At 34.5% G+C, this 23,047-nt stretch overlaps 1 protein-coding gene, 1 long non-coding RNA gene and 1 pseudogene across 3 annotated transcripts; 2 read left to right on the top strand and 1 right to left on the bottom strand.

Annotated features, from left to right (window-relative positions):
• Positions 1–6,019: 6,019 nt before the first annotated feature.
• LOC120129119 lies at positions 6,020–13,007 on the bottom strand. Its single transcript, XR_005516702.1, has 3 exons — positions 12,889–13,007; positions 7,413–7,422; positions 6,020–6,033 (listed from the first exon to the last, which is right to left on the bottom strand). It is a non-coding gene; the product is annotated as an uncharacterized LOC120129119 (long non-coding RNA).
• On the top strand, positions 10,475–12,619 carry LOC120129118 (annotated as a pseudogene).
• Positions 13,008–22,001: 8,994 nt separating the features above from the next.
• Positions 22,002–23,047, top strand: LOC120129085. 2 transcript variants are annotated; one of them, XM_039146682.1, is made up of 4 exons: positions 22,003–22,367; positions 22,675–22,744; positions 22,841–22,904; positions 22,990–23,005. In XM_039146682.1, exons 1-3 carry the CDS (start codon positions 22,020–22,022, stop codon positions 22,888–22,890), a joined length of 468 nt encoding a protein of 155 aa, XP_039002613.1. In that variant the 5' UTR covers positions 22,003–22,019; the 3' UTR covers positions 22,891–22,904; positions 22,990–23,005. The 2 variants fall into 2 exon arrangements, with proteins under 2 accessions (XP_039002612.1, XP_039002613.1); XM_039146681.1 differs by having other exon boundaries at positions 22,002–22,367; positions 22,841–23,047.

The raw sequence follows: 23,047 nt of genomic DNA, 5'->3' as shown, positions 1-23,047 counted from the left end.
CAAAAGTTTGGGGGATTGATTTAGAGAGAGGATCATAGTTTAGGGATGAAATTAGAATGTACAAAAGTTTAAGGACTAATTTAGAATGAGAGTCGTAGTTTGGGGATGAAATTAAAATATTCAAAAGTTTAAGGATCAATTTAAAATGAGGGTTATAATTTGGGGACATATGATGTAATTAACTTTTATTAAATATTTAATCTAAGTATTTGTTAATAATAACAACTTTAAATAATAATAATAATAATAATAAAGAAAAATGTCTAAATAAATATATAATAGAAATGTCTAAATTTCAATGAAGCATCCATACTATATCTAATTTGCTTACATTTACAACAAATTTATACTAGTCGTAACTACCACAGATTATTTAATAACAAAGATTATACTATATGAAATAATTGTTAAAATAAAAATATTTTAATGATCTTTTAATCAAATTGTTTAGTCAAAAACAGAGATTATTGAAAAATTTCAGTTAAAATCGCAATTTTAAAAAATATTAATTAAAATATTAATTTATTAGTATAAGGGGATTACAAGGACGTTTTTCCCAATAAATCACCGGTGATCGGTATATTTACCGATCTAACACCGGTCAGATTATATTTTTCGATCTAACACCCGTAGCAGTAAAGCGCGCCCCCTGAACCGCGATATATTCTGATTTGGCGCCACGTGAGTATAGCGTGCCCCCTGCCCCGCGATATACGGTGATTTGGCGCCACGTGGGTATAACGCACCCTCTGATCCGCACTATACCTAGGTATCTGACACGTGGGGTATAGCGCGGTGCAGGGGGCGCGCTATACCCCTAAATACCCGCTCCACACCCCAATCCTCCCTATAAATACCCCCATCCTCAATCACTTTTATCACCCCAAATTCTCTCAAATTCTCTAAATTTCTCTCAAATACTCTCCCTTTTTAAGGTATATTTTATAATATTTTTATTATTATGTATATAATTTATTTAAGTGTTTTACATTATTTAATATTTTACTAATATAATTCTTTTGCAGATATATAATGGAAGGCAGTCTACTTCGCTTGGATGGAAATCATATATCTCTACACTTTGTTGATACGATAACATTTTAACGTTTTAATTTAATTTAAATTATTAGTAATATTTAGTTGATTTATTTAATGCATGGTTATTAGATTAAGAATTAAATATCTCGACACTTTGTTGATACGGTAACATTTTAACGTTTTAATTTAATTTAAATTATTAGTAATAATTAGTTGATTTATTTAATGCATGATTATTAGATTAAGAATTAAATATCTCGATACTTTGCTGATACGGTAACATTTTAACGTTTTAATTTAATTTAAATTATTAGTAATAATTAGTTGATTTATTTAATGCATGATTATTAGATTAAGAATTAATTTTTGTAATTATTTATTTTTAGGAGAATGATCGTGTATTAGATCCTTTTATTAGGAATCTTAAGTTAGTGATATCCAGCCGTGTCTTGCCGTATTTAGTAGAGGCTGGATTTGGTTACATAGGTAGATATCAGGGTCACTGTAAGATAGAGCCAGACCTGATTTCTACCTTAGTATAGCGGTGGAGGCCAGAGACCCATACATTCCATCTTCCGTGCGGAGAGTGCACGATCACGCTTGAGGATGTTTCTATGCACCTGGGGTTTCCGGTGGATTAAGATGTGATATCGGGGATAGCTTCCAGTTCTTGGACTACTTTGTGTCGGGATAGTCTAGGACGTGTCCCGGAAAATTTTATCGGAGGTAGGATACCGTTAAATTGGTTAGATGCCAATTTTCGGGAGTTGATCGCAGACGCCTCTGAGGATGAGGTTAAGATGTATGCATGGGCATGTATACTGCAGCTGATAGGAGGGTTGCTGATGCCGGACAAATCGTGCAACCTAGTTCACTGCACGTGGTTGCGACATCTTAGCGAATTTCGTCTCGCCGGATCATTCAGTTGAGGATGAAGTTAAGATGTATGCACGGGCATGTATACTACAGGTGTAATGCTATCGGCATATGTCTTCTGCTGCTACAGTCTTGGGCATGATATCGATTGCCCTTTTTATGTCCCGTTGTGAAGAACCCATTCGTATTTCCACTACTTCTGAGGTAATTATAAAACTGATTTTGTATATTAATAATTTTATACAGCGTATAACAATTTTTTTTCCTTGAATATGTGGTCTACTGATAGGAAAAATCATCAGGAGCTACCTGATGATTTAGAAAAAATTAGGGTGCTAATTGATCAGAAGGCTGGCACATAGGTATGAATTTTAATGTTTAAAAATCGATTTTAGATTATAGTTATATAATTAGATTATTATTTTGATAAAAATTATATATTATTTGTTTTAGTTTGAATGAGTGCCATATTCTACTAATGATGTGAGGGCGGTGATCCCACCTGAGTTGAGGGGTCCATCAAATGTTTAGATGGCGATGGTCCCTCTGATCTGTTATGCGACCGTCGAGTGGCACTCCAATGATCGCGTGCTCCGGCAGTTTGGTTGTTTTCAACCAATTCCGGAAGCACCTCGCAATATGGACGAGTTGCATAGCTTAGATAGACGCGACAAGATAGATACAGATTAGCTAGTGAGGCATCATGGGTGGGTCGTGTTGTGGGAGGATCGACATCGGCGCCTTCCCCGTAGAGAGCCCATTTTTTATGACCTCTTGATGTATGCTGAGGATTATTATGAGTGGTTCAAAAGTAACGGGAAACCGTTTCTACTTCCCGAGGATGCACGAGGGTAAACCTTTCCACGACGTCGACAGAGACGTTCACCGACACAACACCATCGTCCCCCGACTCGTGGACGGAGAGCAGGTGCTTCCGGTTCATCCTCAGCAACACCAGCAGGCAGCCACCACAGCCATATATGATGCCGCCATCGCCTTTCCATTACCAGATGCTGCCGCCGTCTTCACCTGGTTTTATGACCCCGCCACCGCCACCGTCACAGATGACCCCTCCTGGAGGCTATTATGGGTCTATGTTTGTAGATCCAACTTGGGGTTCATATACTGGATATTTGGTGGTTTCAGCCTCATCACCCATGGCCGCAGCACAGACACCTCCTCTACAGTTTTCACACTCAGCGATGTTTGGGTTTTCCCCATTCTCGTAGGCCGGTGGGATAGCCAGTCATACACCTCCAGGGTCCTTATTCTATGGAGGTTCTTCATCGTCATCAATTCCTCATCAACCTAATGTACCTACTCAGGATGACGACGACGACGACGACGATGACAGTGAGGAGTCAGAACCAGTGATACGAAGAAATCCTCCTCGAGACCGACAGCCACCGCCCTGCGGAACACATTCGCGACGCAGGCATCGATATTTTTTTTATATATTGTATTTACTTATTTGTTTAATTGTAATTGTTTATTATTTCTCATTTAATACTTACGTTATTTTATTAAATTTGTTGGACTTTTTTTTAATATATTTCAGTTAATTTTGTTTATTACCATTTAATTTTGTTAAATTGTTATTCGTTTGATAAAATTTAATGATTGTGTTTGTTTTATTAATCTTCAGCGATTATCGAATGACATTAACTTGAAGTAAATGCAAATTAAAATACAATAATTATTATTTGATAAACAAATACATCATTTCCTCATCAATTATTACTTGATGACAATAGAAGTGGACATGTTTTTCTAGTGTGTCCTGGGTTTCTACAATGGCCACATCTTCTGCCTTGTCTAGATCTTTCTCGAATATTCATATCGCAATGAATTTGATTGGATTTTGGACGACCACGCTCCCTCAATAAACTCAGATTTGGTACAATCGAAAGCCAATCTTGAACATCATCAGGGTCTTTGTCATTACCTATGGGGGGAAACTCAAATTCGTATACCTTAAAAACTTCAGATAGTAGGTATACGGGATCCACAAAATGGTTATAGTATTGACGTGTATGCGAGCAAGCTGCTATCACATGAGAGCATGGATACTTCAGAGCTTGAAAAAACCCACAGTCGCACGTTCTGTCTCTTAGATTTACTCTTAACGACACAGCTTCAATCCCTTGAAGAGGTCGCGGTAACTCTGTGACAAAACATTTTCATGCCTTCTAGAGAAGCTTGTTACAAACATTCCATTTGATGCAGCAATTTTTTTCTATAGATCTGCAACTAATCTAGGGTGATAGACCTGACCGCCTTGCATCCAGGTTTGAGCTTGTCCCCCGAGCTTCGCAAAAAGTTCCCCCAAACGAAAATATATAGTTTTTACCAAAGCCACTACAGGTAAGTGGCGTGCATCCTTTAAGGTTGAATTGATTGCCTCAGCCAAGTTGGTCGTCATGTGTCCATATCGATATCCACCATCATATACATTCGTCGAGGAAGTAGTTCATAACCTGATCAAAAAATGTATAACTTACAAACTTGTTTTCTTTGCAAAATTAAAATGATCAAAAAATGTATAACTTACTAACTTGCTTTCACATACCCATGCGCACAATTAATTGACGCTCATCATTCTTCTTGTACATTCCATGATAGTTCGCAGCAATGTGTCGGAGACAATACCTATGTTGGACGAAGGGTGGTTGCCACATTGGACCCAAAGACTCCATTGCTGCTTTGATCCCAGCTCCGCGATCTGAAATGACACAGATTTTTTCTCTCGTGATAACATGTGCACGTAAATTTCGGAGGAAAAAAACCCAAGAATTTGTATCTTCTCCTTCGACAAGAGCAAAAGCAACTGGAAGAATGTTGTGATTGCCATATTGGACAACTGCCAATAATAAAACTTGCTTGTATTTTCCATACAAGAAAGTCTCGTCGATCTGGACCACAGGCTTGCAGTATTTGGCAGCATTAACGCACTGTGGGTAACTCTAAAAAACTCAGTAGAATTGGCATCGATCGCGAAGAACTCGATCATTATGGTATGCATAGGAGGTTTTGAAGTCCACAATTATCCCAGGATTCAACGTCCGCACCAGCCTAAACCAACCTGGAAGTTCGTTGTAAGATGCATCCCAGACCACAGGCTTGCATATTTGGCAGCATTAACGCACTGTGGGTAACTCCAAAAAACTCAGTAGAATTGGCAACGATCGCGAAGAACTCGATCATTATGGTATGCATATGAGGTTTTGAAGTCCACAATTATCCCAGGATTCAACGTCCGCACCAGCCTAAACCAACCTGGAAGTTCGTTGTAAGATGCATCCCATTCGCCATGAAGTTTGACAATGGCATTTTGTTTTGCCAACCAAGCTTTTTTATAGGAGACAGTGTACCCATACTGCGATTGTATAGCTGAAATCAACACTGCAACAGCTATATGAGAGCTTGTTTTTACCATGGGCATGATGGCTTGTCATATCACTTCAGAGTCCAAGTTGGGATGATCTTGGTTGACCCCTCTAGCACAACATGTGTGAGGACCGTTGTATACTGTTAGTTCCCATATGTTGTTTTTCATCTTCATTTTCGATACGCGAACCATCCAATTGCATCCATTTTCGCGTCGGACACATTAGCATACATATTTTTCGGTCGTCGATCGGTTGACTAGATGAACAAAATTACGGATATTGTAATTTTTGATAGCCATCATCGCTTCTTCTTTGCTTGAAAACTCCATGCTAAAGATAACTCACCATTATTTATTGATGAGTAATATCCATAGTCACGAGATGAGGCATATCCGCAAATTCTGGCCGTACATTGCACCATAATCAGCTTCATACATGTGTGCAGGAGGGTCAGTTTGTGCCACATTTCCTGGAACTTCATCATCATCGGAGTTGAATTGCGGTGATTCTGGGTGAAGAATAGTCCAGTCTCAGCACCATCTGCACCAGGCTCACGAAGCGGTTCTTCTGGTGGAGATGATGGTTCCTCCATGCTCTCCACATTTAGGTCGAAGAACCTACTACTTGCACGCCTTCCCCTTGAACTGGAAGGCATATCGACATTCAGATCGAAAAAGCTCGCAGACGAATGCCTTCCCTTAGAGCTTGAAGCCATCGTGTCAAATGGAAACTACACAGATGGTTGCGTCGATGACATCTCCATATGGTTAAAGAAATTTGCAGATGAATGCCTTCCCCTTGAACTGGACGCGGTGTTGCCATACGAATTGTTCGTGGACCCACCTCGGTACATATCGTAAGGAGTTACGGATGAATGTCTCCCCATTATGGCATTAAAATCATACATTACTGTAGTCGGCTATCAACATGATACTTGTTCAGCATCCATAGTGTGAGCTTAAAGATTGACCCCGAACAACACGCACTTGAACAAAATGTGCATATATCTCAATAGCGGCGTCTTAATAATTACTTTGAGCTTCAACCATCATTTGAACATCATCATTGTTCGAAAGTTTGAACACTGTATAAGTTAATGGCAACAATGATGTTGGAAATCTGTACTGCAACGACGACATTCTTTACTACTTCCAACATGATCTTCCTCGAAATCTTCGTTATCAGCTCCTCAAGAGTTATGTTTCTTGAATGATATTTTAACACGCTCATTTGATACGAAAAACGCCGGTTTCATCTTCTCGAATTTCATCATCATAATAAACAATAGCTGAAAGTAGCGCCATTCTTGAGTTTAAAAGTGCGACAATATTATATCTGCAAAAAAATAACTAAAACAAACCTGATTAAATAAATTATAATGAACGAAAATATAACAAAATTTTTTTTACACATCAACGTAAATATTTAAATAATATAATTTTATATTACCTGCACGCAAAACTATTTCGATGTATGCTCTCGCTTTCAATTTTAAACAAAAATTAATTGAAATAATTAGTATAATATTTTTTCAAATAATGATAATAAAAAAATATATAATTAAAAATATAACAAAATTACCTTATAACGAAAAATCGCACGAACTTCTAAATCAAATATAAGAAGATTGCCAGAATTATTACTCGTTGACGGAATTGTTGTATTAATTTATAAGAGAGGAGAGATGCGAGGAGATGTGAGAACAGGAGGAGTGTATTTATAAACACATAACGGTGCCCTGCATCGCGTTATATGTAATTATATATAGCGCGGACCAGGGACCGCATTAAATATAATTTTGGTTCGGCGTATAGCCCCCCTGATCCACGCTATACCCCTACGTGGCGTATAGCGCGGAGCAGGGCGCGTGCTATACCCCACGTGTAATCCAGTCAGCGTATAGCGCGGTACAGGGCGCGCGCTATACTCCACGTGGCGCCAAATCAAGCGCAGTTCAGGGGGCGCGCTTTACTGCTACGGGTGTTAAATTGAGAAATATAATATAACCGGTATTAGATCGGTAAATATACCGTTCACCGGTGATTTTTCGGGAAAAACACCAATTACAAGATAATATATTTGAACTTCTTTCAATCAATTGACAATGACCGCACACACCCTATAAATAAAGAAGAATAACAATATTTTCTTTAACCACTTTGCTTGATTGATTCTTAAATTATTATTATTAAATATTTAATCTAAGTAAATTTTTGGGTATAACAATCGATATCTATCTATTCGATATCCTATCTATTTATCAACTAATCCAGATCGGGTACTGTAGAGACAAAAGCGATCATTCCAACTCAATTTGCTCATTCACAATCGTCAGGATTCAAACATGCGACATTGTTTAAGTGATATAGTGTATTATCTCACTAAACCAAAGGTAGGTGGTTTTAATATAAGTATTTGTTAATAATAACACCTATTAAAAAATTTCGAGGCTAAATAACTACTTTAAATAATAATAAAGAAAAGAAGGACTAATTAAATATATAATAAAATGTTATTAAAAATATATTTAGGCAATAATTATAAATACTAATACGTCCAACGCATTATAAGTTTATAACCCGATAAACAGAAATAATAATAATATTTTCTAATTTAAAACATCAAATAACGATTTGAACATGGAAAACTGCATTGCATGCGGCGTACCACACGAATGATCACCGGATCACTACTTTGACTAATTTTAAGGTTTATATTAGTGTTAAATGATATTTTTTAATTTGAAATTATATTTTATCATTATTTTAGTATCTAAAAATATTTATAAAAAAAACCACATAATATTCTGTGAATGTGTATAGACAAAGTAAAAGGATCAAGATCCGAGTATATAGTGTAATTAGAAGGTTTAAAGATTAAACTGAACTAAAAAAAATTTCAAATACTAAAGCGATCATTTGATGAATTATAATTTTAGAGATCAAAATCTCATTTAAACCTTATTTTTTTCTCGGTTTTAAGGCTTCATTTTGATTAATCCGAACCGAGTCATATTACACACTTAAGTTTTGGTGGGTGAGTTTTCCAGTACAGAATGACTCAAACCCAAGATATTTCTTAAGCGATATCATGTTACTTAGGGTTGATTCATTTAAAACATTTTTTATTAATCATTATTTCTTTTTAACTGATTAACAGGGAAACTTGAGGATTTAGTTTAATATTTTTACTTTGTTGATTAGTTAATTAAGTAGATCACGCAATTGCATGAATGCATGTTCTTGTTGAATAAATTAATTAATTAGTTCTGACCAAATATATTAATATATGGATAATATGATACGTCCGCCCATCATTAACTATACGCAATTACTAATTAGTTAATGTTTTAGGCTGCGATTAAAATAGAATTTTTTATTAGTATAACTATTTTTATTTTATTAAGAAATTAATTAATTAATTCAAAATAAATATTATAAATATTTATTACGTGATGATATTTTAATTTAATTTGTTTCATTCACAATATTAAATTTTATGAAATTGAACATCTAAATTTATTGGATTAACTCGTAATGTTATAACATATATTAATGTATTATAAGTCCTTTGGTTCATGGAATGATGGCGGGATTGATGTCGTGAAGAAATGGTGAGGGAGGATTCATGGTTAGGCACATTTAATTAACTTAAGAAGTGCCGATTTTGTCTCCGTTCATCAAGCTCCCATGCACGTTGCAAACAATAGTGATACAAATTTTAGGAATTTTCTTTTAAATTAATGGTAAACTATATTAGTGATCACTAATTTTTTTTAGAATATTTATATTTTCAACTATCAAAATTTTAAAATTTAAGTTTTTTAAGTAGCCTCAGTAATGAAAAATATTTTTTCCTTTTTTATAAAATTTCATATTCGTACAACTATACTTTACATTTAACAATAAATTAAAATTTCTTCTAAATATATATTATCTATTAATTATTCTCCATGATAAAGAAAAATTATTTGAATGTGATAAAATGAAGCGCACATAACGTTGGCTACAATCGCACTCTGCCTGTTTGCTTCTCTCTTAATTTAATTAATTACTTACTTTGTATGTTAAATAGTATGTTTGTTTGTTTAATCTGTAATCTATATTAAGTTTATCTCTCATCTTATGATTTCAAGCAACCACGTCTATGTACGTACATGCACCCTCCTTTTAGCTTATAATTTATTAATTTTCTTCATTCATGGGAAACTCTCACCGTGTCATATCACAATATCATGTTCACACTTTATTTTGGGGCCAATTAATTCATATAATCATACATACAATTAAATTGTTCAAAAATGATTCAGTATATATATATATATATAACTCAAATTTTAATATGTATAATTATATATATAAGATTTCTAATAAAGAAAATTCACTAAATTTATTAAATTTTTGGATAAAATACACAAATGCTCTTCCAAGTCCTGACTATAGAGCGATGTTTTGTTGAGTTCCCTAACTATTAAAAATTATAAAATGGCCCCTGATTATATGATATTGCTTTATCGAATTCATTAAAAGTTACAAAATGATCACTTGACTATTCATATATTCCAAACTTATCATTTTTTCGTTAAAAATGACTACAAACTGAGTTGGACGTTAACATGTTGACTAAGATATAATAAAATTTGATCATAGAATATCAAAAGACAATCACATTTCAGTCAACATTGTTAACGTCCAACTCATACGACTATCAATTTTTTTCAATGAAAAACGAGTTTTGAACATATGAATAATTTGGTGATTTTTGTAACTTTTAATAGTCGAAGGACTCAACAAAGCAACACTGTATAGTTTATGGATCATTTTATAACTTTTAATAGTCAGAGGATTCAACAAAGCAATACTTTATAGTTGGAGGGTCATTTGTATATTTTACCCTAAATTTTTATATTTATTATAACGTTGTAGCGATAATTTAATAACTATTTAATTTTTTTTTAATTTATAACCGAAACAATTATAACTCTTGGAGATCTATTCCGGCGCAGCTTACTTAATTATGAATCCTAATCATTTAACCAATCCATTTAATATAAAGTGTATTATTATATTATTACGATGAGCGGATTTAAATAACTCGCTCCCTCGAGTCTCGACTCAAACCGTTTCAAATCCCATAATCACCACTACTAGCATCGCTCCGTTTACTTCCTCCAACTCAACACGATGACCACTTGTCCCCTCCTTTTTCTCCCACTTCTCTTTCTCTTCATCATCCCATCTTTCTCTTCAGTAACCAAACTCAACGTGCTGAGTTACGGTGCCAAACCCGACGGCTCAGCCGACTCAACCAAAGCCTTTCTAGCTGCATGGACTCAGGCTTGTGCCTCGACAAGCCCCGCCAGCATCTACGTGCCCAGAGGGATGTTTTTGCTGCGCAATGTGAAGTTTCAGGGCCAATGCAAGAACAGAGCTATCTCGATACGACTCGACGGAACCCTCGTGGCTCCGGCGGATTATCGAGCTATCGGAAACGCCGACAGCTGGGTTTTGTTTCAGGATGTTGATGGGGTTTCGATCCTTGGCGGAAAACTAGATGCCAGGGGGACTGCCTTGTGGGCTTGCAAGAACTCCGGCAAGAGTTGCCCCAGCGGTGCGACGGTGAGTTGAATTCCGCCGTGACATCTCTTCTCCGTTACATTGATTCGGAGTAAATTATAGAATAAACTACGAATTTAGTTACCCAAATATTCTCATGGTTCTATTTTTGTCACTCAACTATGTTTCTCAAATCATAACTAAACTTACTTTTTTGTTCCATTTTGATCATCTGCAATTAAAAATAAACATAACTGCTAACATGATAATTTTTATTTTTTAAGACATGACTTTATTATATAGTTAGACATTAACATCACTATTAGCTTTTTAAGGGTGGATGGTCAAAATAGAAAAAAAATGTAAATTTAGTGATGATTTTGAAAAAAGAAATAATTGAGTGATTAAAACAAAACCATGAGAATAATTATATGACTAAATACTTAATTAGAGTTCTTACATTGATTTTCTCTCTCAAAAAGATTCATTCCCAAAAAAAATGTGACAACTTTATTATGAATTAAAGAGATGTTTTAAAAAAAACTTTAAAATCATGTTAGCATTTTAATGAAAATAGTTAATAGTGTTGGTTATTTGAATTAATGATTTTATAAAAAAAAAGACTAGATGATCAAATTATATCAAATCGAAGTAAAATGACTAATTCAAATTTAAGCATAGTAAAGTGACCAAAACCGTTATTTGACCAATTACATGTAGGAGTTATTTTTAAATAACTAACGTTTAAGATTTCCTAGTCACCCGCTTTAATTCTACTTTTATTTTTGGCTACATTCTATTTTATTTGTGAATGCAGTCACTAAGCTTTAGCAAATCGAAGAACATAGTCGTCGCCGGATTATCATCGGAAAACAGCCAGATGTTCCACATCGTCATCAACGGCTGCCAGAATGTGAAAATGCAAGGAGTGACGGTCACCGCCTCCGGTGACAGCCCCAACACCGACGGAATTCATGTACAACTATCGAGCGGCGTTATCCTCAACTCCAAGATCCAAACAGGCGATGACTGTGTCTCGATCGGCCCGGGCGCAACTAATCTCTGGATGGAGCAAATCACATGTGGCCCCGGTCACGGCATCAGGTAAAAAACCACCACCACCACTGAACCGTCAAAATCAACATAAAAGAAATTGTTTGCATATTCTGATATAACATGTGTGCTTATAGCATCGGGAGCTTGGGGAAGGACCAAAACGAGGCAGGAGTGCAGAATGTAACCGTCAAACGGCCACATTCATCGGAACTCAGAATGGTGTACGGATAAAATCTTGGGCCAGACCCAGCAATGGTTTTGCCCGGAACATTGTCTTCCAACATGTTACCATGAAGAACGTGCAGAACCCAATCTTGATCGACCAAAACTACTGCCCCGGCAACAATAACTGTCCCGATCAGGTTTCGGGAATAAAAGTTAGCGACGTGACGTACCGAGACATACACGGGACGTCGGCGACACAGGTTGCCGTAAACTTCGATTGCAGTTCTAAGCATCCATGCAGTGGGATTCGATTGGAAGGGGTGTCTCTTACGTACAAGAATGAGTTAGCTGCAGCTTCATGTAAGCACGCTGGGGGAACTTCATTTGGTGTTGTTCAGCCGACAAGCTGTTTGTAGAAATGCCTATTCTTATAAAATGGAAGTACTAGTGTATAATGTTAAAAGTAGTTGCCTTGCCCGAGTCTTTGGCGCCGTTAGCCCATTGGACTAGATTGGAGCCTGACCTTGCAATGACCATGATATATATATATATATATATATAATAGTGTAGGAGATTCAGCTATGATGGTCTTCATTTCTATTAACAATTGATTCATGGATGAATGAATTGATGCCTGCTTTGATGTTTTGCATATATTTTTTTGACTTCCTTAAATTTTTTAATTTTGTACCCTTAATTTTTCAATTCAATATAGCTTCCCAAGTCTGCACCCCTTACATTAAATCTTGATCCAAAATCCCAAATACAACAATTTTGAACTATAATACAACTATAGGTAAAAGAGACACCGACTTGAATTATATCCTCCCCAGCAAAGTCCTTTCCATCCGGTCTATTGTCTATGATTGCTGGACACAAAGTTCATTAGTTGCACTCAAAGATGTCGAGCATGAGTATCAAGTGTCTAACAAGATATTTTATGCAAAGTAGAGATTAACTTTATCGATCAATCAAAATAGCCAAGAGGGGCTGAATTTGTCTTTAAAAACCTTTGTGGTGGAAGCTATCAAAATTTAAACTTTTGTACAAAGAATTTAGAGTGGTTCGACTTTCTAAATCAAAGTTTACATCTAGTAACTCAGCATCCACACTAAGGATTTCTCAAATCCACTAGATTTGCAAACCTTTAAAGACAATGTGTAACATTACAAACACTTCAAGTTTATATACCACAAAACCTTGAATACACAATATCCCAAAGAGTAATTACAAAATTAGTAAACAAAAGAAAAACCTCACAAAGGAAAATGTGTTTGCACAAATTAAGAATTCACCAAAAATCACACTTGATCAAATTTAACAATGTAGCTCACAAGTGTGTCACAAAAAATTGACAATTTTTGCTAAAACTTTATAATGTTGGTTTGATCTTGCAATTGACTTTCTTGTTGTTCTTCATTTGAATATTGGTCCCTTTTGTAACACCCTAAACCAATACGGCACACAGTTGACCGATCAGAATGTTACAAGAAACCACCAGAGTGGTTAACCAAAATTTTCTTTTAAATTTTCCATTTTAAAAATGACCATTGTAAACAATCACGCTAAAATGAATCAACTACAATTTAAATAAAATGATTTACAATAGGAGTTCCCAATGTCACACTAACAACTAAGCCATACTAAAAGTGTTCATGACATGCTCAAGCTATCAAGTTTATTGTTATGTGTTCTACTATATGTTTTGTTCTACTAGTCCACTCCTTAAGTGTTGGACCTTACGCCCAAGCTAGTCTCCTTTAAAACTGCTTTAGTGAGTATTCTCGAATACTCACTCTTTATGCTATGGTAGACATCATGGTGCGACTGAGAGTTTTGCATCTCGGAGCACACACCCTCTAGTCTACCCTGGATATGGCCCCCGAAATTCTTTGCATCAAAAACCATACTCCTGACTAACCAACCTTTTTTTCTAAAGAGTGATAAGGCCTCAACAAACATAGTTAGTCATAAGGGACTTGGCCCTACCTAAGGATATATGTAACACCCCCAACCCGTATCCGACCCGAATACGAGTCAGAGGTGTCACATTGACTTTTCAAACTGTTTCTTTTCACAAAATAACTAAAGAATTTCAATTTCTCATTTAAATAAAATTGAATAAATTGTATTAATTAAAAACATTTGGTTTTTACAAAGTCTCTCAAAGCATATTCAATACAAATCACTTAGTACATGACAACTACGTTCAATATATTAAATACATACTCATATTCATTTCTCTTTTGATATGATATTTGGCAAGGAGAAACTGACATGTCTCTCTCCTCTTCGCACTATAATCTCCTCGAACCTACGTGTGAAACAATCACACGCTAAGTCGATGACTTAGTGAGGCATTAACTTTATAAGGATAACTCTAACTTCTTAACCATACATGAACATATCATACCATGCTATCACACGAAACAATATAACCTTACATATAATCAAATGTACATATATACATATCACTCATCATTTCCTTCATTAACCTTATTTCACTATCAATATTATTATCATTTATATGTGTTAACCATATCCTCTTGTACTAATATTTTTAACCAATATATGACTCATTTAACCAAACAATACACATATCATCATATAAATCATGTAATACAATTCATATCACAAAAGCATATACTTCACATGTAATATGTTTATTGTTATCTCTTTGTTTAGCCCATGTACACTTTTGAGAACTACAAGTATGTGAGTACGTAGAGGTTGTGCACTATATTGTCACCACAACTCGTATAATTCCTATTAGAGGCGTGTAGAATTTGTCCCGAATGACCACTATGTCCTGAAGGACGTAGAACCCTCGACTCTTGGCATGTCAACTATACCACTAGCTCTCATAACACATAATATGAGCATTATTATTAAATTTATCACATATTCACATGACATAAACACATAATCTCATAGCTTCTTTCACATAGCTCATTATCACATTATTCACATAAACATGTAATCACGTAGCTTATTTTCACGTAGTTCATGTCACTTTTCATATCACATAGGCTCACAGCTTCTTATCATATCATTCACATCTTATGACTTATCTCTTGTGATCATATAATCATTGTCACATAAATCACATACCACATATAGACACATAGATCACTTTCACATAACTTATTTTAATTTTCCAAGTCATTTCATATTACTTGCCACATATATGATATATATACATGAACACATACAAATCATATAACATATACACTAACATAGATCACATACTCATATAAACATATGCTTATACTTATGAATTCATGCATCATAACATAGAAAATAGACTCAACACAAGTCTTATTTCCCTTAAACATAATATATCAACTAATATGAACTCACCTGACCTCACTAGTCAATACCAATTCCTTATCTCTTCTTAATGGCTATTACTTGACACCTTGTCCGGACATTGCTCTTGATTGATAACTACAAAATCACACGTATAATACACATAGCATTCCACTTGGCATACTCTAATTTTCATTTCTTAAAACTAAAAGAAAGATCTATTTACATTCTCCCTTTGAGTTGTATCGGTACACACTATAGGGTATCGATAGATCCCTTCATCCCTTCATTGGTGTATCGGTACACTGTCTATGTATCGGTACACAAATTACTTTCAAAATTTTCTTTTTAAGGGGGTATCGATCTGCCTATGTATCGGTACACTTTTAATATCTTCCTGAATTTTTACTCTTGAGGTATTGGTACCTGTTGAATGGGTACCGATACCCCTTGCCCAAATTTTCCTTTTTGAAACTTAATTATACTTACACAAATCAACTTATTTCACTTTAACTCATCATAACATCACATATCCCACAAACATGCTTGGATTCAATAATTAAACCAATAAATCAATATGTTCCAAATTCATTTCTATCATTCCTATTTTCTTAGTTTAGCTGGTGACAAGTCAATTTTTACTTCAAAACTTATTTACTAACCCAATCTCAATAATTCCCTTAAAAACTCTTTATCTTCAATTTTACATAACTTAATCCTCTTTGAGTTTTAAGTTATCTTAAGCTTTCCTTAATCTTTTCTATCACTCCAAGAATCAAAACCAACTTTAAAACGAAATAATTAACCAACTTGAGACCAACTTACCTTACCAATGGAGCCACGGGAGAGAAGAGGAAGAAGATAACCAAGCTCCAGAATTTTCTTTCCATTTCCACATGTTTACTTCTCTTATAAAGGGAAGATAAAAATTTTCCTTTGAAAAGACCATTTTACCCTTATTACTTTCAAACTTTTCTATTAAATCCTTCATAAAATATTTCACAATTTAGTCCTTACACTTTTCAATCTTTTGAAATTAGACCTTAAAGTTTCAAAACCTCTATTTTAGTCACTATCCCTGTTTTAGGATGTTACAAATCTCCCCTCCTTTTAAGAAAATTCGTCCTCAAATTTTCACTGAACACATCGATAGAAACATTACCCACATATATCTTCAAATCTCTCATGCTACCTTTACTACTTCAATCTTTCGCGGTTTGCACTTAATAACTTGTATTTGATTTCCAAAGAACCCAATCCATTTCTATTTATTTTTTTCTCCTTCTATTGTACACTTACTTTTAACCTTTGTAAATCCTTATCATATCATTTGCCATGTAAACAGTATTATTCATTCTTATTCAAGGTCATAATTTAATTGATTTCTTTTTTTAAAGCCCCATTTTAAAACATACAAATACTTATTTCCTTGCTTACATCATATATATATGATCAAAATACACAACCACATCCAAATCCATTTCATACTTGATTAACTTAACTTTATCTTCCCTTCAAATCTTATAACTCTATTATCCATACCATTACAGCTAATCAATAACAACTTTTCAATCTAGGCATAAGCCCTAATCAAACTAATCATATACATCCTTTCAGTTGAAATCAAACCAGTATAGTGTACTCACTTATCAAGCCCACACTCTAATTTATATACCATGAAATTTTCTTTGTTCACACTCAACATTTCAACTTCTTCTATCTTATAAACTAATCACTGATGCACCTATTTCTTAAACTCTTCCAAAACAATATCCATATCAATGAATCTTCTAAACACAATCCTTAACTTTTTTTCTAGAGTACAACCCTTATCAAACCAATCATATACCTTCTTTTCCTTCGAAATTTTCTTCAACGGTATTTTACTCAACTTTTCAAACTCGAACTCTTACTAATACATAGTACTATTCCCATGTTCCAAAATCAAACGTTCTAACTTTCTTTGTCTTATAAACTGATCGCATATATACTCATTCTTAAACTTTTCTATTACTCTTTATTTTCCCTTAAACATGCGAATCCTTATCTCCTTCACTACATCACATTTATATAATCAAGATATAAAATTATATCATATCCATTTCATATTTTATTACATTATCCTGACAATATCTTCAAATCTTTAACTCCAATACACTATTAATCACATATCCTTATTAGTCAACATCAACTCTTTCAATTTAACATACAAACCCTTATCAAATCCACATTCTTACCTATACAATACTATTCCATTGTTTCAAGCTCATAAACTTTTGTTTCATTTATCTAATACGCTTGTCACTAATGCACTTATTCTTGAACTCTTTTACAAATTCTCACTACATCATTTGATCTCTTAACTCCTTATGGTGAAACTTGTTCACCATATTCTTTCTTATCCACGTAATAACAAAACTACTCCATATTACTTTTTCGATTCAAAACGTGAAGACCTTCTATCAATATTCAAACATGATTTCAACTTTATGAAATCAACCTTTGATCTTATGAGGCACTTCCTGAGGTGTCTGCTCTTCATCTAGCCTGGCCAGGACAGGTGAATCACTACCACCATCAGGTTTATCGCCTCTTGATTCACTTTAACCATTCTCATAACCATCTTATACTAATCTTATTCTATTAGCAAGACATCATACTCCTTACACTATCAGATCAGAAATTTTTCACTCTATGCTGGCATGTACACATTTTAAAACTTTTTTACTTTCGACTTAAGTCTAGAATCGGCTAAACCTTAGCTCTGATACCATTAAATGTGACACCTCAGACTCGTATTCGAGTCGGATACGAGTTGTGGTGTTAAAATATATTTGGACTGAATTTATACTTTCGATAATGATAGTATTTTCTAAAAGAACTCGAGTGCCCTGGTCGTTTACCGAGTATCATCCAAGTCTGTTTTTATGTCATCATAATAAATCTTGTTTCTAAGTGTAATTAATATCATTAATATTCTCACTTGTAGTCTTATTTGATGATAAAATGAAGTATTAGGGTACCTAGAGTCAAATTCCCTTAAAAATTGACATTTTTCCCCAAACAGACTGAAAGTATCGACACTACCCTAAGAGTATCGATACTCCTACAAAAGTTTCGATACTTTATATAAGTATCGATGCTTTTAAACATTTTGTTCTGCCAAGTTTTGAAACTTTATGGAAGTTTTGAAACTATGACCCAAAGTTTCGATACTCTTCAAAGAGTATCGATAGTTTTGCCCAAAATACACGAATTTGCCCAAAACAAAGAGCAAGTATCGATATTATCCCAATAGTATCGATAATCCACCTGTAGAAGTCATAAGACACATACTAAAAATGTTATATTTCAAACCCAAAGACCTTAGTGAGATCCATAAATATACTTAAAGTTTTATTAAATCAACAAGGGTAATAATAGAGGCTTTAAACACATTTATAACTCTAAAACAAGAATTTCACCATAAAAATGCTTATCATGCGCAACTCAACCATTTAAGCTATTTTGAACTTCTAATGACTCACTAAGAGTATAAAAGAGTTGTAAAGGTGTTACCTTGCTTCTTTGGTGGCTAGAACTTTTCTTAACTCAATTAATGCTCAACTTTTCTTTGCCTTTTGATTTGAAGCTCTCTCCCACTTCCTTCACTAAATAAGGTAATAAAATGGATTACTAATACATTTAGGTTGGATACATTCTAAATAACTCCTTATAATCTAAATATAGCTTGAATCCATAGATTCTTACAACCCTCTAAAAACCCATTTTTTCTCCATGGATAAAAACTAGTAAAATGGAGCTTAAAATAAAGCTTTAAGGGTGAGGGTTAATAATCTTACCTTTACTTGACCCAAACTAAACTTGAAGTCCTAAATCCTTCAACTTGAAGATGGAGAAGAAAAGAGAAAAGATGGAAGAAGAATATGAGTGTTTGGTGGGAAGAATGGGGAGTTGTTCCCGTATATCTCATAAAATAGGGAAGTTTTCAACTTAAAAATTGGATAAATTGCACTTTTAGTCCCTCTATTTTGTAATTCATAAGACACTCATCTTTTACCAACTAACTCTTAGGCCCAACTAAAGTCCAAAAACACTAAACTGGGTCCAACTATTTTATAATGTCCAATTGGGCTCAACTTTAGGCTTCAGGTTGACCCGAACTACTAACCCGAGATTTAGAGCGTTACAACTCTCTCATCCTAAAGAGAAATTTCACCCTCGAAATTTACCTGGATAGAAAAGATACAGATACTGGAGCTTCATATCTTCCTCGATTTTCCAAGTAGCTTCTTCAACCCCATGATTTCTCTAAAGTACTTTTCTAAAGGGATCTTTTTGTTTCTCAACTCTTTCACTTCCTTGGCTAGAATTCTGATCGACTCCTCCTCATAAGATATATCAGGGCTCAACTCGACTTGTTCTAAAGATAGGACATGCGATGGATCAGAACTATATATTCGGAACATGGATACATGGAACACATTATGAATGCTCTCCAACTTTAGTGGTAAGGATAAACGATAAGCTATCGATCCTATTCTCTCGAGGACCTCGTAGGTACCAATGAAACGCGAAGTCAACTTTCTTTTGCGTCCAAACTGAAGTACCTTTCTCCACGGGGACACCTTAAGGAATACTTGTCTCCCACTTCGAACTCGATATCCTTGCATTTCAAATCCGCATACAACCTCTATCTATCTGAAGCCTCCTTAAGTTTGTTCTGAATTACCTTGACCTTTTCTTTAGTTTCTCGGATTAGGTCGGGTCCCACTATTTTTCCTTCACTATTATTCATAGACCTTCTTGTACTTGAGTTGTTACTTATTTTTAATTGCTTTATTGTATTATTTTTTATGTATTTATTTGGGAGCTCCTCATTGTGGATTTACAAACGTTTTAAAGAAAAATTTTAGGTTAACCACTCTGGTGGTCTCGTGTGATATTCTAATTAGTCGACCAAGTTATATCAGATTAGAGTCTTACACATTTGATGTATTTTTAGGAAATAATGATTCTTGTAAAGTCGTAGATATTGGCATAATCAAGATTAAGATGTTCGATGGGATTGTTCGAACATTTGGTAATGTGAGACATGTTCTAGATTTGAGTAAAAATCTAATTTTGTTAGCTACCCTATATTCAAAAGGGTACAAATTCTCCAATGAAGGTGAAGCTATGAAGATTTGCAAGGGTTCTCTTTTTGTAATGAAAGGACATAGAAAGACTTCCAAGTTTTATGTTCTATAGAGTTCAACAATTTTAGATAATGCAGTTGATGTTTCATCCCCGTGTCAAATAACGTTGTTACCAGTAAAAAAGTCTTGACAAAAACTAGCATAAGAAGACTTTTGTTGAACATAACCGTGGGTAGAACGGTTATGTAAATCATAAAAGAGTTAAATTTCGTGGTCATAACGAATTTGAAGATAGAAATTATTGATGATCAGGATTGTGTTGTGCATGATATTACTCGTGGTGATACATTTGTAAGCAAAGTTGACACTTATGTTAACCATGTCAATGTGAATGTTAAATCTAAGCTTAGAAAAAGTTTGGATCCGGTTGGTGTCCATTACTAAAGATAATCCTCTTTAGGGGTGTTATAGAGGAGGTAGAGAACGTGTTCTTTGAAATGAAGAATTGTTTTTTTAGTTTGGTGTCTTATCGAATTGAGTGTTTTGTCTCAAAACTTTCACACTTTCAAAATTTGCATCAACTTGGAGATTTGTTAGAGTTTGACTCAAATTCAAAGTGATACAAATTAATTAATATTTAAATTTAGAAAAATAAGAATCCTAGTTTGATTAAAAGTAGAGAACTAATAAAGTAGATTTCTACTCTATTTAGTTTTCCTTTGTAATCAAGTATCTATCCCTATAGATAGATACTAAGGGTAAGGGTTAGATATCACGTTTTTCTTTTACCAAAATCCTCTTGTATTTTTTTCCTTTATATTAGTGAAATTTTTCTCCTCTGCCCGTGATTTTTCCCTTTTGGGTTTTTCACGTAAACCTTGATGTTTTTTCTTTTTCGATCATGTTTATCTGTTTACCGATAATCATTATGATAGTATAACATAAAATATTGTGTTATTGTCTATCCATGATACATGCATGGAAGTGATTGATCCAGCTCGAGCTTCCTTGCCATCTCACTTAAGAAAAAAATCAATGATTAAATCGTAAAACAATTAATTTCAAATTTTAACTTTTTTAAATTAGTAAATCCGAATTCGTATAAAATTAGAAAATAAAAATAAAATGCCGAGTTGAGTCGAATAATTCAATTTGAATAATTAAAAAAATCAACTTTTCGAGTTGGATTGAATTTTCTTCACTTCTACTTAAATTGTGTGAATGATAATTGCAGCTTGCTTTCAATGACCAAGTTAATGATAATTGCAGTCCTAGGGTTCATACTCACTGCATATCAAGGTTGCACGGTTCTTTTCATGGTTAATGTCAATGACCATTTTATAACGGTTGAAAGTTAGATGATTAAAAGGTTATTATGACATAATTTGATAACCTATGATGTACTTTATACCAAAAGTTAATTTATTTTGCATTGTTTAATATGACACATCTCATATTCACTGGCTTTTCTGCTTAGGTTTAAATTCAAGTTTATGGGAAAATCGCTGCCCAGCGCAACCAACAAGATTCAGCAGCTAGCAAACAACAAGCTTCAGCAGCTAACAAAAGTCACCGCCTTCAACACAGCGAAAAAGGCTAAACCCCCAACGCAGCCTCCGCCTCCGCTGCGGAGGATTATAAACGAAGACAAATCCAATCCTAAGAAGATGGAGAGCTCCAGCGCCAGTCAACGCCTGCCTCTCTCCGAGGTTGTCTCCGATTGCCTCAAACGTTGGTTCAAAGACACTCTCAAGGAAGCCAAAGCCGGGGATGTTAACATGCAGGTCCTTGTCGGTCAAATGTATTGTAGCGGTTATGGAGTTACCCGAGATGCCCAAAAGGTTAATGTTTTTTTTTCTTCCTTTTTCCTCTTCTTTTTGTTTCATTTATTTGGGTTCCGCCTGTGAGGTGTAGGGTTTATACTTTGCTATTCTGATTGCCTTGGAAAATATAAAATTAGCCGTTAAATGTTGAATTTTTTTCCATTTTGCTGTTTAAAATTGATGAAAGATGCAGAGAAGTGTCGAGATTTTGTTTTTATTGTCTTAGGTTCCAAGGTTTTGGGTTCTTAATCTTATTTATCATTTGTTTCTTCCAGTTAAGCTTCCCATTGTTTCTAACTTTTGCTTTGGTATTTTGTGATTATAGGGAAGAATTTGGATGACAAGGGCATCGAGGCTTCGGTCTTCGGTTTGGAAAGTCAGCGATAAGCGTCCAGGTTCACCTCTGTAAATATCATTATCTTCATCACCTTGTAATTAAATACTGATAATTTATACTTGATTGCTTTTGCTGTCTTCTCTGAGTATTTTAGGTTATAATGCAAGCGATTCGGACTCAGATGAAATCAAGAGCGATTCTTGAGTTAACATATTGTGGTCTCTGCATTTCGAACACTTAGATTGTGAGTGCCTTAGTGCTCTGATATGTTCTTCTTTGATTAATTTGCGCTCTTCACTGCAGGGAATACTATTTCGAAGTTTTAGAGTGCCCTATGTTCTCCTTTGGTCTTCTTTTGCAT

Source organism: Hibiscus syriacus, unplaced genomic scaffold (genome assembly GCF_006381635.1).
Source record: "Hibiscus syriacus cultivar Baekdansim isolate YM2019G1 unplaced genomic scaffold, ASM638163v2 tig00110483_pilon, whole genome shotgun sequence".
Classification (NCBI taxonomy): Eukaryota; Viridiplantae; Streptophyta; class Magnoliopsida; order Malvales; family Malvaceae; genus Hibiscus; species Hibiscus syriacus.
This window is presented reverse-complemented; position numbering and strand designations above follow the sequence as displayed.